General features: G+C 50.5%; 1 protein-coding gene across 6 annotated transcripts in view; it reads left to right on the forward strand.

The window, feature by feature from the left end:
* itpr1b (inositol 1,4,5-trisphosphate receptor, type 1b) overlaps positions 1-14518 on the forward strand; it is a 65138-nt gene that overhangs the window by 21636 nt on the left and 28984 nt on the right. For all 6 annotated transcript variants that reach the window (XR_014766567.1, XM_084704805.1, XM_084704807.1 and 3 more), the window contains exons 20-39: positions 24-218; positions 511-762; positions 856-997; positions 1091-1244; positions 1384-1574; positions 1657-1786; positions 1898-1952; positions 2043-2208; positions 3137-3316; positions 3437-3499; positions 3606-3743; positions 3843-3968; positions 4082-4282; positions 4498-4749; positions 4972-5097; positions 5336-5464; positions 6659-6779; positions 6898-7082; positions 7956-8104; positions 8811-8922. Coding sequence is in view for 5 of the 6 variants with exons in the window: in XM_084704805.1 (XP_084560931.1) it covers positions 24-218; positions 511-762; positions 856-997; positions 1091-1244; positions 1384-1574; positions 1657-1786; positions 1898-1952; positions 2043-2208; positions 3137-3316; positions 3437-3499; positions 3606-3743; positions 3843-3968; positions 4082-4282; positions 4498-4749; positions 4972-5097; positions 5336-5464; positions 6659-6779; positions 6898-7082; positions 7956-8104; positions 8811-8922 (3067 nt within the window). In the remaining variant the exon portion in view is untranslated. The remainder of the gene's footprint in view (positions 1-23; positions 219-510; positions 763-855; positions 998-1090; positions 1245-1383; positions 1575-1656; positions 1787-1897; positions 1953-2042; positions 2209-3136; positions 3317-3436; positions 3500-3605; positions 3744-3842; positions 3969-4081; positions 4283-4497; positions 4750-4971; positions 5098-5335; positions 5465-6658; positions 6780-6897; positions 7083-7955; positions 8105-8810; positions 8923-14518) is intronic.

The following is a 14518-nucleotide window of genomic DNA, read 5'->3' on the forward strand; positions in this document are numbered from 1 at the left end:
GTTTTCTATTTGTGTACCCCCAGGCTTGTCTTATCAAGGTTTGAGATTGAGGCAGTGACTTTGGGGGAGGCCCCGGTGGAGGCCGAGGAGGACGAGGAGGAGGTGTGGCTCTTCTGGAAGGACAACCTCAAGGAGATCCGCAGCAAGAGTGTCAGGGAGCTGGCCCAGGACGCCAAGGAGGGCCAGAAGGAGGACCAGGAGGTGGTCAGCTATTACAGGTAGGACCAGGAGGTGGTCAGCTACTACAGGTAGGACCAGGAGGTGGTCAGCTACTACAGGTAGGACCAGGAAGTGGTCAGCTACTACAGGTAGGACCAGGAAGTGGTCATATACTACAGGTAGGACCAGGAAGTGGTCATATACTACAGGTAGGACCAGGAGGTGGTCAGCTACTACAGGTAGGACCAGGAAGTGGTCAGCTACTACAGGTCTGCAGAGAAGAGATGGTCTTCAGGGAGGGACAGTGGGAAGTTTTGTCCAAATGTTAATCTTGTTCCTCTCCCCCTGCAGGTACCAGTTGAACCTTTTTGCCAGGATGTGTCTGGACCGCCAGTACCTGGCCATCAACAAGATCTCTGGCCAGCTGGACGTGGACCTGATCCTGCGCTGCATGTCCGACGAGGACCTGCCCTTTGACCTGCGTGCGTCCTTCTGCCGCATGATGCTGCACATGCACGTGGATCGCGACCCACAAGAGCAGGTTACGCCCGTCAAGTACGCCCGCCTCTGGTCCGAGATCCCCTCCAAGATAGCCATAGACGAGTGAGTTTGTCTCAATGGCTCCTCATTTCAATGATTAGCAGTTTACTATAATACTCAAAACTTAACTGAAATTGTCTTGGTTAATCCTGTCAGTTATGACAATGATGGAACTACTAGGAATGAAATCAAGGAGCGATTCTCCCTCACCATGGATTTTGTGGAGAACTACCTCAGAGAAGTTGTATCTCAGAACATCCCCTTCTCAGACAAAGAGAAAAACAAGCTCACCTTTGAGGTAGGCTGCACTGGACACTGCACGAAGAAATGTCTTCTGGCCATAATACCTATGTAAGACCTCATCCCTGTCCTCCACACTCTCTGTTCAAAGGTAGTGAACTTGGCGAGGAACCTCATATACTTTGGCTTCTACAACTTTAGTGACCTCTTGAGACTGACAAAGATCTTACTGAATATTCTGGACTGTGTTCATGTCAGCACCATCTACCCCATCAATAAGATGGAGAAGGGCGAGGAAAACAAAGGTAACAATATTAACCTCACGTCTTAAATTGTATATATTGTAAACTCTTTAAGCAGATCCAGTTGGCAGTATCGAAATAATAACATGTATCTTCTGTGCAAAGAGGTGTATTCAGCTCACTAGATTGTGTGTCTTCACAGGCAGTAATGTGATGAAGTCTATCCATGGGGTGGGGGAGCTGATGACCCAGGTGGTCTTAAGGGGAGGGGGCTTCCTGCCTGTTACACCCAATCACCAGCCAGAGGGAGATGTGGTCAAGGCCCAGACCGAGCCAGAGAAGGAGGACATTCTGGTGATGGACACAAAGCTCAAGATCATTGAGATCCTTCAGGTGAGCGGGCCTGGCTTTCATAAGCGGTTACACCAAGCTCAGTGACACAGTAACTTTGAGTATCTGTGTTTCCCTCCTGCAGTTCATCCTGAATGTGCGGCTGGACTACAGGATCTCCTGTCTGCTCTGCATCTTCAAAAGGGAGTTTGATGAGAGCAACCCTCAAACTGAAACCCCGACTGGTAGTCAGGATGGACCCAACAATGTCACAGGTCCGATGCTTTGTTTCCTTGGGGTTTGCCTCAAACTAGCTGTATAGGAATTATCTATCATGGGATATTGTATGAACGTTCAAGCCAACATTAACTATTTTGGTTCATCAGGAACTCTAGACTTTGAAAACATTGAGGAACAGGCAGAAGGAATATTTGGAGGAAGGTAAATCATCGCATTATACCATGAAGGTGGAATGGGAAAAAAGTATTTTGAAAATGGTCCTGGTTGGTTACTTGTTCTGCTCTCACCTAGTGAGGAGAACACACCCCTGGACCTGGATGACCACGGAGGTCGCACCTTCCTGAGGGTCCTGCTCCATCTGACCATGCATGACTACCCTCCCCTGGTGTCTGGAGCCCTGCACCTCCTCTTCAGACACTTCAGCCAGAGGCAGGAGGTCCTCATGGCCTTCAAACAGGTACTGGAGGCTCCTTACCAGACATTCTGAGGTCCACTCCAGTGACCAAGAAGCATGGTCGTATTGATAACATGTTACACATATTATATGTATTATTGTATAGGTCAGACCAGGCGTGTCCATGCTTTACTCCCAGGTCAGACCAGGTGTGTCCATGCTTTACTCCCAGGTCAGACCAGGTGTGTCCATGCTTTACTCCCAGGTCAGACCAGGTGTATCCATGCTTTACTCCCAGGTCAGACCAGGTGTGTCCATGCTTTACTCCCAGGTCAGACCAGGTGTGTCCATGCTTTACTCCCAGGTCAGACCAGGTGTGTCCATGCTTTACTCCCAGGTCAGACCAGGTGTGTCCATGCTTTACTCCCAGGTCAGACCAGGTGTGTCCATGCTTTACTCCCAGGTCAGACCAGGTGTGTCCATGCTTTACTCCCAGGTCAGACCAGGTGTGTCCATGCTTTACTCCCAGGTCAGACCAGGTGTGTCCATGCTTTACTCCCAGGTCAGACCAGGTGTGTCCATGCTTTACTCCCAGGTCAGACCAGGTGTGTCCATGCTTTACTCCCAGGTCAGACCAAGTGTGTCCATGCTTTACTCCCAGGTCAGACCAGGTGTGTCCATGCTTTACTCCCAGGTCAGACCAGGTGTGTCCATGCTTTACTCCCAGGTCAGACCAGGTGTGTCCATGCTTTACTCCCAGGTCAGACCAGGTGTGTCCATGCTTTACTCCCAGGTCAGACCAGGTGTGTCCATGCTTTACTCCCAGGTCAGACCAGGTGTGTCCATGCTTTACTCCCAGGTCAGACCAGGTGTGTCCATGCTTTACTCCCAGGTCAGACCAGGTGTGTCCATGCTTTACTCCCAGGTCAGACCAGGTGTGTCCATGCTTTACTCCCAGGTCAGACCAAGTGTGTCCATGCTTTACTCCCAGGTCCAGCTGTTGGTGACCAGCCAGGACGTGGACAACTACAAGCAGATCAAGTCTGACTTGGATCAGCTGCGCTCCATCGTGGAGAAGTCAGAGCTGTGGGTTTACAAGAGACAGGGAGAAGATGGGATGGATGGAGGGGACGGAGGGGACGGAAATCAAGAGTCCGACAACAAGAAGAAGGTGCCTCTCGTCCTCTGCCTGCTCAGATTGTGTCTCCTAGCTGCATGCTCAGTGTTGAGTCTTCATGGTCCAGAAGCGAGTCTCTCTAATACACTGCTGTTCTTTCCGGTTCCCTCCCAGGGAGAGTCAGACAAGAAGAAGACAGAAAGCACCAGCAGTTACAACTACAGAGTTGTCAAAGAGGTGCCTGTCATTTTCTGCTTGATTCGGAGCGATAAGATCTTTTCTAACGTGCCAGAGTGAGGTCATGCGGTTGTCATGACCGCGGTGCCTGTGTGTGTGTGTTCAGATCCTCCTGCGCCTCAGTAAGCTGTGTGTCCAGGAGGGAGCCTCAGGCAAGAAGAGCAAGAAGCAGCAGCAGAGATTGCTGAGGAACATGGGGGCCCACAGTGTGGTCCTGGAGCTGCTGCAGATTCCCTATGAGAAGGTCCGTTCCTGGAGTCTGGTAACCTGCTCCTCCAATCCCATCGTGAACCAAATTCATGGTAACACAATGTGTTTTGTGGGTTCCGTCTGAACACACCAGGGTGAGGATGTCCGTATGCAGGAGATCATGAAGCTGGCTCATGAGTTCCTGCAGAACTTCTGTGCGGGGAACCAGCAGAACCAGGCCCTCCTCCACAAACACATCAACCTCTTCCTCAACCCAGGGGTGAGTACTGTAGGCCTCGCTCTGGCTCATCCTGAGGCCGGGCTGGGCTGGTCCAGTTAGCAGAGCAATCCCGCGTCACTGAGCTGGATGGTTAGATGCTCCTCTGCTCCTAGATCCTGGAGGCGGTCACCATGCAGCACATCTTCATGAACAACTTCCAGCTGTGCAGCGAGATCAACGAGCGCGTGGTGCAGCACTTTGTCCACTGCATCGAGACCCACGGACGCCACGTCCAGTACCTCAAGTTCCTCCAGACCATCGTCAAGGCCGAGAACAAGTTCATCAAGAAGTGCCAGGACATCGTCATGGCTGAGGTGGGACTGCACTGATCCAATCTTCTCTTGTTTGTGACTTTCTAGTGTAAAAGTCATTACATTTGCTTGAAATGGACTGGCACATCAACACAGATACTCATTATTAACAAAGCACTCAGACACGTATGTCTGTATTTAGTGACATGCGTATGTATGCATTAAGCATGTTCTCGAGTGTAGGAAGAAAACCCCCAGCGTGTCTCTCTCGCACCCAGATGGTGAATTCAGGCGAGGACGTCCTGGTCTTCTACAACGACCGCGCCTCCTTCCAGACCCTGATCCAGATGATGAGGTCGGAGCGTGACCGCATGGACGAGAACAGTCACCTGATGTACCACATCCACCTGGTGGAGCTGCTGGCGGTCTGCACTGAGGGCAAGAACGTCTACACCGAGATCAAGTGCAACTCCCTGCTGCCTCTGGACGACATTGTACGAGTGGTCACTCACGAGGACTGTATACCTGAGGTAAGGGAGGAATGAGAAAGGGAGATGGCTGGAAGAATATCCTACCATAAAGCGAGAATATGTAGGTGAATGTTACAGATATGTTTACCGATGACTTGTAATATCTGAATGACAGCGTCTTTATTTAGCGGCTTATTTGGTGCAAGTTGTCTTTGCCTCTACCATTTGATCCTGATAGTGTGGATGAGCTTTACAGGTAGCATGTCCTGCGTTACTCTTCAGGTGAAGATTGCCTACATCAACTTCCTGAACCACTGCTATGTGGATACAGAGGTGGAGATGAAGGAGATCTACACCAGCAACCACATGTGGAAGCTGTTTGAGAACTTCCTGGTTGACATATGCAGGGTAAACTTCCAATATCCTAACAACTCTGATTTCTCACATGTTCATTCATCAGCCAAGTGTCACAACATCCGATATGTATCTACTTCCATCCAGTGTGTTACTAAACACACTTCAGGATAAAGGCGTGCATTACTGCCACTCTGGCCAATCGTTGGAGGACTATTATTATTGGGAATATATCCAGTGTGCATGTGGAGTCCAGATTTGGAGTATTGAGACACTGTCCATCCATGTCCAGATATGCAACAACACCAGTGACAGGAAGCATGCAGACTCTGTCCTGGAGGGTTACGTAACAGAGACGGTCATGAGCATCGTGACCACCTTCTTCAGCTCGCCCTTCTCTGACCAGAGCACCAGTCTGCAGGTAAACACACGCACAGGAATAGACCACAACTGACCAAAACTAGACCAAAACACTCTCAAAAAGGAGACAAGGTCTCAAAAACGACAACATTAATATATACAGTATACACCAATGTCATCTGCAGTCAGCCCCCACACTAATGGAGAACCTCCTGAAGCACCTGTGAAATATTAATGGGTTATGACCAAAATCCTATTTTTGAATTTGATTATTGTTTTATAATCCGTGATTATACTTGATTTGTGGATTTGTCTTTGTGAAGGATTGATAATGTTCCATATGATGAAAGTAACGCACATTGAATGATGAATGTAACACATGACCTCCCTTTGATGCAGGCAGCCCGACACATGTATGTGAGTATGAATGACACTCCCATGTTGTCGGTTTCCTCTCACTGGGTGTGTTCTCTTGTCAGCAGTCTGAACACATTTCTAAAGGGTTCCTCATTCTCTTGTTCTCCCTTGTTTAGCATTGAGTCGGAGCTTCTTTCGTAGAATCCTTCACGGATGACTTAACCCTAACCCTGTTTCATAGAATCCTCCCCTTGCCAAATACCAAATAAAACCTTTGAAACCGCTCACAACTGCAGTTTTGATGCAGACACAGCGTACTCTGTTTTGGGTCTGCCATATACTGTGGTCTGCACTCTGCACTGTAGATGTGTGTTGTTACACTTAAGGCTGCACCACATCAGCTTCTGACACTAGTGCTAGGTCACTATGTTCCCCAGTAGGCAGCTATCCTGCTATCAATGCCAATGTTGCTACAGGACGTTTTTATCCTGTGACCTCTTGATCTGCTGACATATGCTCCAGCCACTGAGCTATACACTCCCTCCAGTATAGGTCCTGTGGAATGACGGCAATGTCCTTCTCTCTCTTGTGACAGGCAATCATTCTTGGAAAGGTAACCGAGGTATTTGTCATCTCGTAGGTTGTTCTGCTGTCGACACACAGGGTGTCGTTTGATTGGTGTGGTCGTGGTGAAATGGTAGCGATTTGTGTTAGAGAGAGGGCTATTGAGCCTGGTCGGGACAGCCATTGTGCGCTAAACCTGAGTTTAGACCCCCCCCCCCACACACACACAAGTTTGGTGCTAGGTTAGCTCCCTCCAAGTGGCTTCCAGATAAATCATGCGACCAACAACCCTTTCTTCTTTTCACTGGTCCGTCCGTCTGTTCCTCTCCTGTAGACTCGGCAGCCTGTGTTTGTCCAGCTCCTGCAGGGCGTGTTCAGGGTGTACCACTGTAGCTGGCTCTCTCCCACACAGAAGGCCTCTGTGGAGGCCTGCATCAAGGTGCTGTCTGACGTGGGTAAGACACTCGCCTTTCTACCTTTTTAAGCCGTCGACTGTATAAGAGCTACGGCTATCAATTCCTGTTTCGCCTCGTGAACCCTAACGTCGACCTCCTTATGGTCTCCACCACCCAGCCAAGAGCAGGGCCATAGCCATCCCTGTGGACCTGGACAGCCAGGTCAACAACCTGTTTGTCAAGTCCAACAACGTGGTGCAGAAGACCATCACAAGCTGGAGGCTCTCTGCCAAGAACACGTCCAGACGAGACTCCGGCATGACCAGCTCAAAGGACTACAGGAACATCATCGAGAGGCTCCAGGTAAAACTGAGCCTCAGCCTGACCTGAGCCAGGCTCCTTTCACGAGCAGTAAGATGTTCAAAGTTTATAAGAGGATATGTTGAAACACACAGGCCCTTGACAATGAGTAGTGTTACTGTGAACCAAATCTGCATCTGTTGTAACATGGTTCCCAGAAACTCCCAGAAAACATGCCAGGCTAATTCATCCGGGTGGCTTTTCAATGCTTAACCGTAAAGAAAAGAACAAAAAAAGAAACTGTAACGATGCCAAAAAAGAAACTGTAATGATGCCAAAAAAGAAACTGGAATGATGCCAGAATGGAGTTGGAATGTAATTCCAAAGAAAGTGCAGTTGTTTTCTTTCACTCATCCGTTGACATGTTTGTGTGCTGTGTTGCAATGCCGTGCAGTCACTGTAATCGTACAGTAACTTCCCTTCCTCCGTCCCACGTTCACACCCACACAGTGTCAACATCAGCAGAAAGATGATGTGGTGCAACCACGGCGATCTAGAATTGTTCGATGTTACTAGGAGTGCGGGTGAGGTGGCTTCACATCACACGTTTGTCAGCTTTGTTTTTAGACTTAACAGTCCGCCCCCCCCCCCCCCCCCGCCCAGGCTGTTTCTGTTTTTACCCACTGGCCTGATGAACTGTCGGAGACGACACGCTCACAGTTCACCTCACCTTTCCCCACTCGAGCCAACTGCTCTGGGCTCCACTGTCCAAACGATATGGCGGAGAGTCAGGCCCCAAACCAGAGTTCGCATAGAGCACCCTCATTTACCCTGGGCCAGCATACCACGATAAGATCCAATGTCAGCCCGTGTGTTTTCCTCCAGTCCCTCTGTGAGTGTGCTTGTGCTCTGTGCCCCCCCCCCTCCCCCTTGCAGGACATTGTGTCGGCCCTGGAGGACCGCCTGCGGCCCCTGGTCCAGGCTGAGCTGTCTGTCCTGGTGGACGTGCTGCACCGGCCGGAGCTGCTCTTCCCGGAGAACACAGACGCTCGCAGGAAGTGCGAGAGCGGAGGCTTCATCTCCAAGTAAGAGCAGCCCGCGGCCGTCTCCTCCTCTCCCGGGAGGTGACGCCTGGCGGTCGGGTGGCACGGGGTCGCCTCTGTCCTCTGGTCGTCGTTCCAGCGTAGCGTTCTCCCCTGTCCTGTGAGCGTGCAGTCACTGGATGAACCAGGTGTGTCCCTTCAGTGGGGGCCGAGCGATGATCCCGGGGCTTTGTCTTCACATGTCCTGCCCTGAGCACGGCGCTCACACACAGCCTGGGGTGCGTCGTGTTTGAGAAGGTCTGACATAGGATTACACGGGCTGCGTCTGGGCTCTTTGAACAGGTGCCGGCTCGGGGATTAGCCTACTCTAAAGTGCCGGGTGGATTAGAGTTTGGAGTAGCATGTGAGCGTGCACCACTTCTCACTCTTTCAGAGCAGTGGTGGAATAGAATGGGCTCTTTGTGGAGGCACAGGCACTCCTGAGGAAACAGAAAGGGCCCACCGGTTCTCTTTGAAAACCCAGTTGTTTGACTGTGACAGTTGTTACACTTGACTTGATCGAGAATCAGCCTACTCAAGCTAGCTCAGCGATAAAAAGAAGGGGGGAAAAAAAACAAAATAAAGGCTTGACGTTCTCGATCCGTGTTGACAGTAGAAATGATTTGAACCCTTTTAATCAAAGAGTGAATGAGGATCTGTCCCTTGGCCTGACCGTCCTGTAAAGTGAGGTGAACCTGTCTTTGACTAGACTGATCAAGCACACCAAGCAGCTGCTGGAGGAGAACGAGGAGCGCCTGTGCATCAAGGTCCTGCAGACCCTCAGAGAGATGATGACCAAAGACCGTGGCTATGGGGAGAAGGTATCTTCACTGTTTGCCGTCAACATACACTGTACACGCACAACCACAACTCTACAGCATGCACACACACACACACCCACACACACCCACAATCAAATAAAGACGCACGCCCGCGCCTACACGGACAGTCGTGGCTGCGCACACACACACCCACACACACTCAAGCAAAAGCACGGGTGCACTGCCCTGGCCGTATCAGGAAGTAAAACAGAGAGAGAGGAGGTTCTGGGATCTGGACAGTTACTGTAGGGTCAGGAACAGAAAGCAAACAGGGCTGAAGGTACGTTGAGTCGGTAGATGAAAGGATCCAGTGGCCACTGAGGACTGTGGTTACTGTACCTCTACTGGTATTGATAATCACAAAGTCTGTCTCATGAAAAACAGATTCCCTCATGTAGTAGACTCCTGGTGGGTGGTAAGAAACAAACAACCATGTATTAACAGTACCAGCATGCTAATCACCCAACACTAATACACCATGTGAGCACCCTACATCCTTAACCAACTGGCAGTGACCCACAATACTAATACGCTGAGGAAGACCTCGACGATCTGCTTTTGTTTTCTGTTGAAACCCAGTGTGTGACGTACTAACTGACATGGCGTGTGAATTCTCCTGTGCGTACATGTCCAGCTCACCCCTCCACACATGGCTCTACTAACTCTGCCTCTATACTCTTCTCTTCCAGCTGATTGCCTTTGATGATGAAATGGATGTGGCTGAGGTTGATCATTTTCCTTATTCCTTTTGTGGCCCACCTGTAGATTGTTCTTGTTTCTCACCAGTGGTGTTCGATGTGCTCATGCTGGTTGTGTGTGTCAACTGTCATTAGCCGTCCGTAGCAGCCTTCGGTGTCCATAGTCTTCTTGCTAGGGTGTGCTAGGGTCGCGCTCATCCCAGTACAGTACTGCTAGCACACCAGGCCTTGGTCTTGCCTTGCTGCGTTGCACTGTGCCTATACGCTGTAGCCATTTGCTTGGTCGTCTAGCTGCTTATGTATGCACGTGAGAAAATGGCAGTTTGTTCGTTCAAATGTTCAATCTCCCATGCCGTTGCGGCATCAACCGAGTTAGCACAGAACTAGCAGCCCGTCTGTGGTTGGTTTTCAGGGTGGTTCTACTGAACTCCTCACCATCTCTACCACAGCAGGTGTGAGTGTATATATAGCTGTAGCTATCTCATAAATGTAGCACTGGAAACCAGATCTGCCTCCTGATCCCCACACCCCAGTGTGTGCATGTGTCTGCATGCACGTGTGTGTGTGGTCTACAGATAGCACTGAAGCCACTGAATCCTCTGTCTGTTTGTGAATGCTATGCGGCTCTCAGTATCGTGTGGGAGGGGCCAGTGTGGCAACACTTTCTGACAGATGACTCATGCTACCAGACACCTCTCTTCCGCAGAAGGGTTTCACAGTTCCAGGAGGTTCCCTGAACTTCTGTGAACAACGTGAAGCTCCACCGGTTCTCACTCTTCATTCTTCACTGTCATATATGGAATGGCATGCAGCTTCGTCTGCCTCATACTTGACTGATTAGACCCTCCCCGAGTGCTTTCAATATCACCGGGAACATTTTCAGTTGAATGAGCCAGCACGTGCAGTGCACATGTGTACAAACAAATCACCCTGATGGGAAAGAAAATACCCAAATGGATTCAGACAATGCGAGTGGGAGGGTACTTGGAGAGCCACAAGTATTTGGAGAGCCTCAGAGACCTGTTGCTGATAGGTCACATGCTTTGAGTGTCTTCCCTCTCTCTCTCTCTGTCTCGTGCGCCCTCCCTTTTCCCACTCTTTGTCTGTGGTATTCTAGCCATCAAAATTCCCAGCTGCACCCCTTCCCAAGAGAGAGAGAGAGAGAGAGAGAGAGAGAGAGAGAGAGAGAGAGAGAGAGAGAGACTCCGTATTGCCCTGACAGCTCCTCCCTTTTGACAAAATCAAAATGTACTCAGACAGGCACCCCACCCATGACTGCTCCACGTGCAGGAACCCTGGAGGGCCCCCCGTCGGTACACAGTGTCCCTGCCCCCAGGCACACCCACAGCAGTCCTCATTTCCCCCCAGAAGCAGCAGCGGTGTTGGCGGTGGCAGCGCGTAGCGGCAGCGCTTACACGGCTCTTCTCAGCCCGCTGCTCCTCTGTGGACCCAGCAGCAGGGAGCCCACACACTGCAGACACGACACACCATCCCTCCTCTGGGAGACACTGACAAACCACTTGATCGGCAGGTTGAAGGGAGAAGCTGTTTAGACTGTGTGCGTGTCTTCCAAGTGTGCTCGATGCGTGTGTGTCTTCGCAGCAGCGGGGATAAGGGAGTGGTTATCAACAGGGGATAAGGTATCAAATGTGATGTAATACAGGCCTACAGAGATAATATAGGTTTAGGCTGCAAATATATGTTCTGTGCCAGGTTATGTAACAGATTATTTCTGTGCAGGAAATCTCTCTCTTTCTCACTCCTTCTCAGGATACATCCATACCAACCGATTCCAATCCCCTGATTATTCCTAACAAACACTTAGTGATACATCTCTCTCGCTCTTTTTTTTTTCTCCTCTCTGTACCTTCTCTCTCTCTTTCCTCCTCTTGCTCTTTCTGCTCACTCTCTCTCTAACAGCTGTTGCACCATTTCCTCCCTCCTCGCTTGCCTCCTACCCCTCCCTCCTCTGCCCCCCCTCCTCTGCCCCCCCCCCCGCCCCCTCCTCCTCTGCCCCCCCCCTTCCAGTGTTGTTGTCCTGTGCCTCTGTCTGCCCACCATGCACAGAGCTAGTCCTTGTGTATCCTTTGTGGTTGGGTGAGAGCTAAGTAGGTGGAGGCGGATCTCTAGCCAACTCCTCCCATCCTCCCCAACAGGGGGAGCTGTGATCGTTTCTCTGGTCCGTGCAGCACTGGCCCGTTTTTTTCCCCACCTCGGTGATGCACGATTTGTGGGCCGGGGCCAGAAATCAGGCAGCAGTTACGTAAGGAAGAGGATTCGTCTTTTCTTTTTTTGGGGGCCTGGATTTCTGACTCTCCACCGAAGTGTGACCTTCGGCGGTAATTGCCAATAAAAGTGTGGTGAAACTTTTTAACTGAGAAACACTGGCAGATCAACGTGTTGTCTGGAAGCTGGCCGGGGGGAGCCAGAAGAGACAGGCCTGAGGCTCGCTGCCAGCCCTCACAGCCCTCACCTGTTAACTCTTTAAAGATGGCCGCCGACACAGCTGACTGCTGATGTCATGGTGCTAGATGAGGGCACGGCAAATCAGTACTCGTCCTCCACCCCTCTCCATATCTCTCTACTTTGTCCCCCACCCCTGTCCTCCTCTATGTCTTCCGTGTCTCTTCCTGAACTCTGTTGGCTTGAACATGTCCAGAACGAGGGTGGATAAAAGGGCTTTCTGGGTTTGGAAGGGAACGAAGAGGGGAGGTGCTGATGACAGTCCCTGTCGGCCAGCGCCGGGCCGGGTTATGTAACTACACGGGCGGGAGGGAGGGAGTCAGGGCGGGCTGAATCAAACACCTCGGGAGAAGGCCCAGCTGTAAAACAAGACCAGAGACGACAGGTGGACATTCCACAGACAAATCATCTCATCTCCTCACGGGTGAAATGGCGGTTCTCTTCGTGATGTGACCAGATGTTTGGTCCCGAATCTCCGAATCCCAGTCCGGTCAATGCCACTGGGAAATGGAAGAGGCACTGGTGGCCTGGCCCCAGACACATGTGCCCTGCTCTGATGCCAGCTGCTCTGTGTGGGCTGTGTGAAAAGCATGGGCGAACCGGGGTGTTGAATCAGTTAGGTAGCAACCAACTGGGTCAGATAAGGAGCAAGATAATAGTCACGCAGTGCCACTGAACAACAACATGAAAGTACCCTGGTGACGTTGAACTGTCTAACTGAATTAGAGGATGAACTAAAGCCTGAAGAGCTGCAGACAGAAGAGGTCTGTTCTGTGCTTGTTTGCACGCATCATCCCCTTGACAGTGGAAATCAATGTGTTTACGTCAACAGTCGGCCTGCCCTGTTAAGGGAGTCTTGTCTTGTCTCATTATTACTCAAACACAGCTTGACTGGGTTACTGAGCTATTGTGAACCCCGCTGTGGTCGCCATCTGCCTTTTCACTTTGAATCAAATCTGTCATATCCGTCCCCTCAACAAACACCACAAAGAAAATTGTCAAGTTGTTCCTTTCAACAATCCCCAGAACTTGACATGTTTTTCAGGTCTTTTTCCTGTTTGCTGTGTGATTTCAATGAATGATCTCAGCAAGTCTGGATGTCAGCTTCATGTTTGTGTTGTGAATCTAGAAATGAATCTAACATCTGTTTTGTTTGCATTTGTATGAACTGCAGCACATGCATGTACTGACTGCCTCTTTGCCATCGTGCTGCTACTATACTAAGCCCCTTCAGCCTGTCTGCTTGGCTTTTAACAAGGCCATTTTCCTTCTTCATTGCCTCCTGCAACGCTTAGCCCTAAGTATAGTTTTCTAGATGATACTAATTATACAGATTTTACACACATTATCATGCTTCTAAGATGAACGACTGGATCATTTGATAGGAGTCCATGTTCCCTGCTATGGTTTCATTTAATGATGTCCTTGAATACCCTAAAATAGAACTGTAACTGTCCTGTTGCTATGCAAGCATAAGATAAGCCAACAGTGGTGTTCTAGTTCAGTAGCCTTGTTTGGCCCAGACCAGTGGCGGAGCCTGAGCAGGGTCTGACAGCATACAGCTGTCTTTAAAGGACAGGCTTGTTGTTCTCTTTGTCACTCTGCCGCTAGCTTTGAGTCATGTGCTTGTGTTTGGGCTGGGGCACATGGACGAGTCACCCTATCAGCTGGAGCCAGACTGGTCCTCAGTGTAGCTGGAGTGGACCTTCTCTGTGGGCTCCCACTGGGAGGGGCCCCGGCAGAGGTCTTGACTGGAGTCCACGTGGACCGGGGAGGGAGCCGCTCTTTGGGGTTTGGAACGGCAACAACATGACTAACTCTGCGTCTAAATGTTTGACTAACCCCTAACCTTTTATCTCCACTCAGCTGGCCCCTCCACCTGAGCCGGAAGTCCCTGCCGAGGTGTGTTCAACATCCATATTGGCACTGCGAGCTCCAATATGGGTCGTTGCAGATGGTAGATTGTCTGTGGTGTAGGCCCTAGGCGCATTGTACTACTTGTGTTCGAGTCATCTCCCTTCCACGGAAACGTGCCGATCCTTTCCCACACCATTTTTTCCCATTTTGACCCACAACATGTTTCCCCCCTCGGACCCTCAGTTAGCCTGAGATCTGGCCCCCCCCCTCGCCTCCCTCCTCCCATTCATCTTCCCCTCTCCATTCATCCCTCCATACGTTACACCCATCGGTTTGTGAGTGGAATCCAGTTCCCTGACTTTCTTCCTGTGGGTTTTTTGGAGTAGTAGGCAGAGTTGTTGGCCGGGGCAGATGGGAACATGAGCTTAGACTGTGTCAGTAGCGCACCAGCTCCGTTGTGTAACCTGGATAGGAGTCTGTTTCTCCCCTCTGGCAGCCTGTCATCCTGTTAAGTCATAAACATGGTTTCATTTGCACTGGGACAGCAAAGCAAAGGGAGCTAACAGCGTGCCAAACTG

Source organism: Hypomesus nipponensis, chromosome 9 (genome assembly GCF_054491055.1).
Source record: "Hypomesus nipponensis isolate SF chromosome 9, ASM5449105v1, whole genome shotgun sequence".
NCBI classification, from domain to species: domain Eukaryota; kingdom Metazoa; phylum Chordata; class Actinopteri; order Osmeriformes; family Osmeridae; genus Hypomesus; species Hypomesus nipponensis.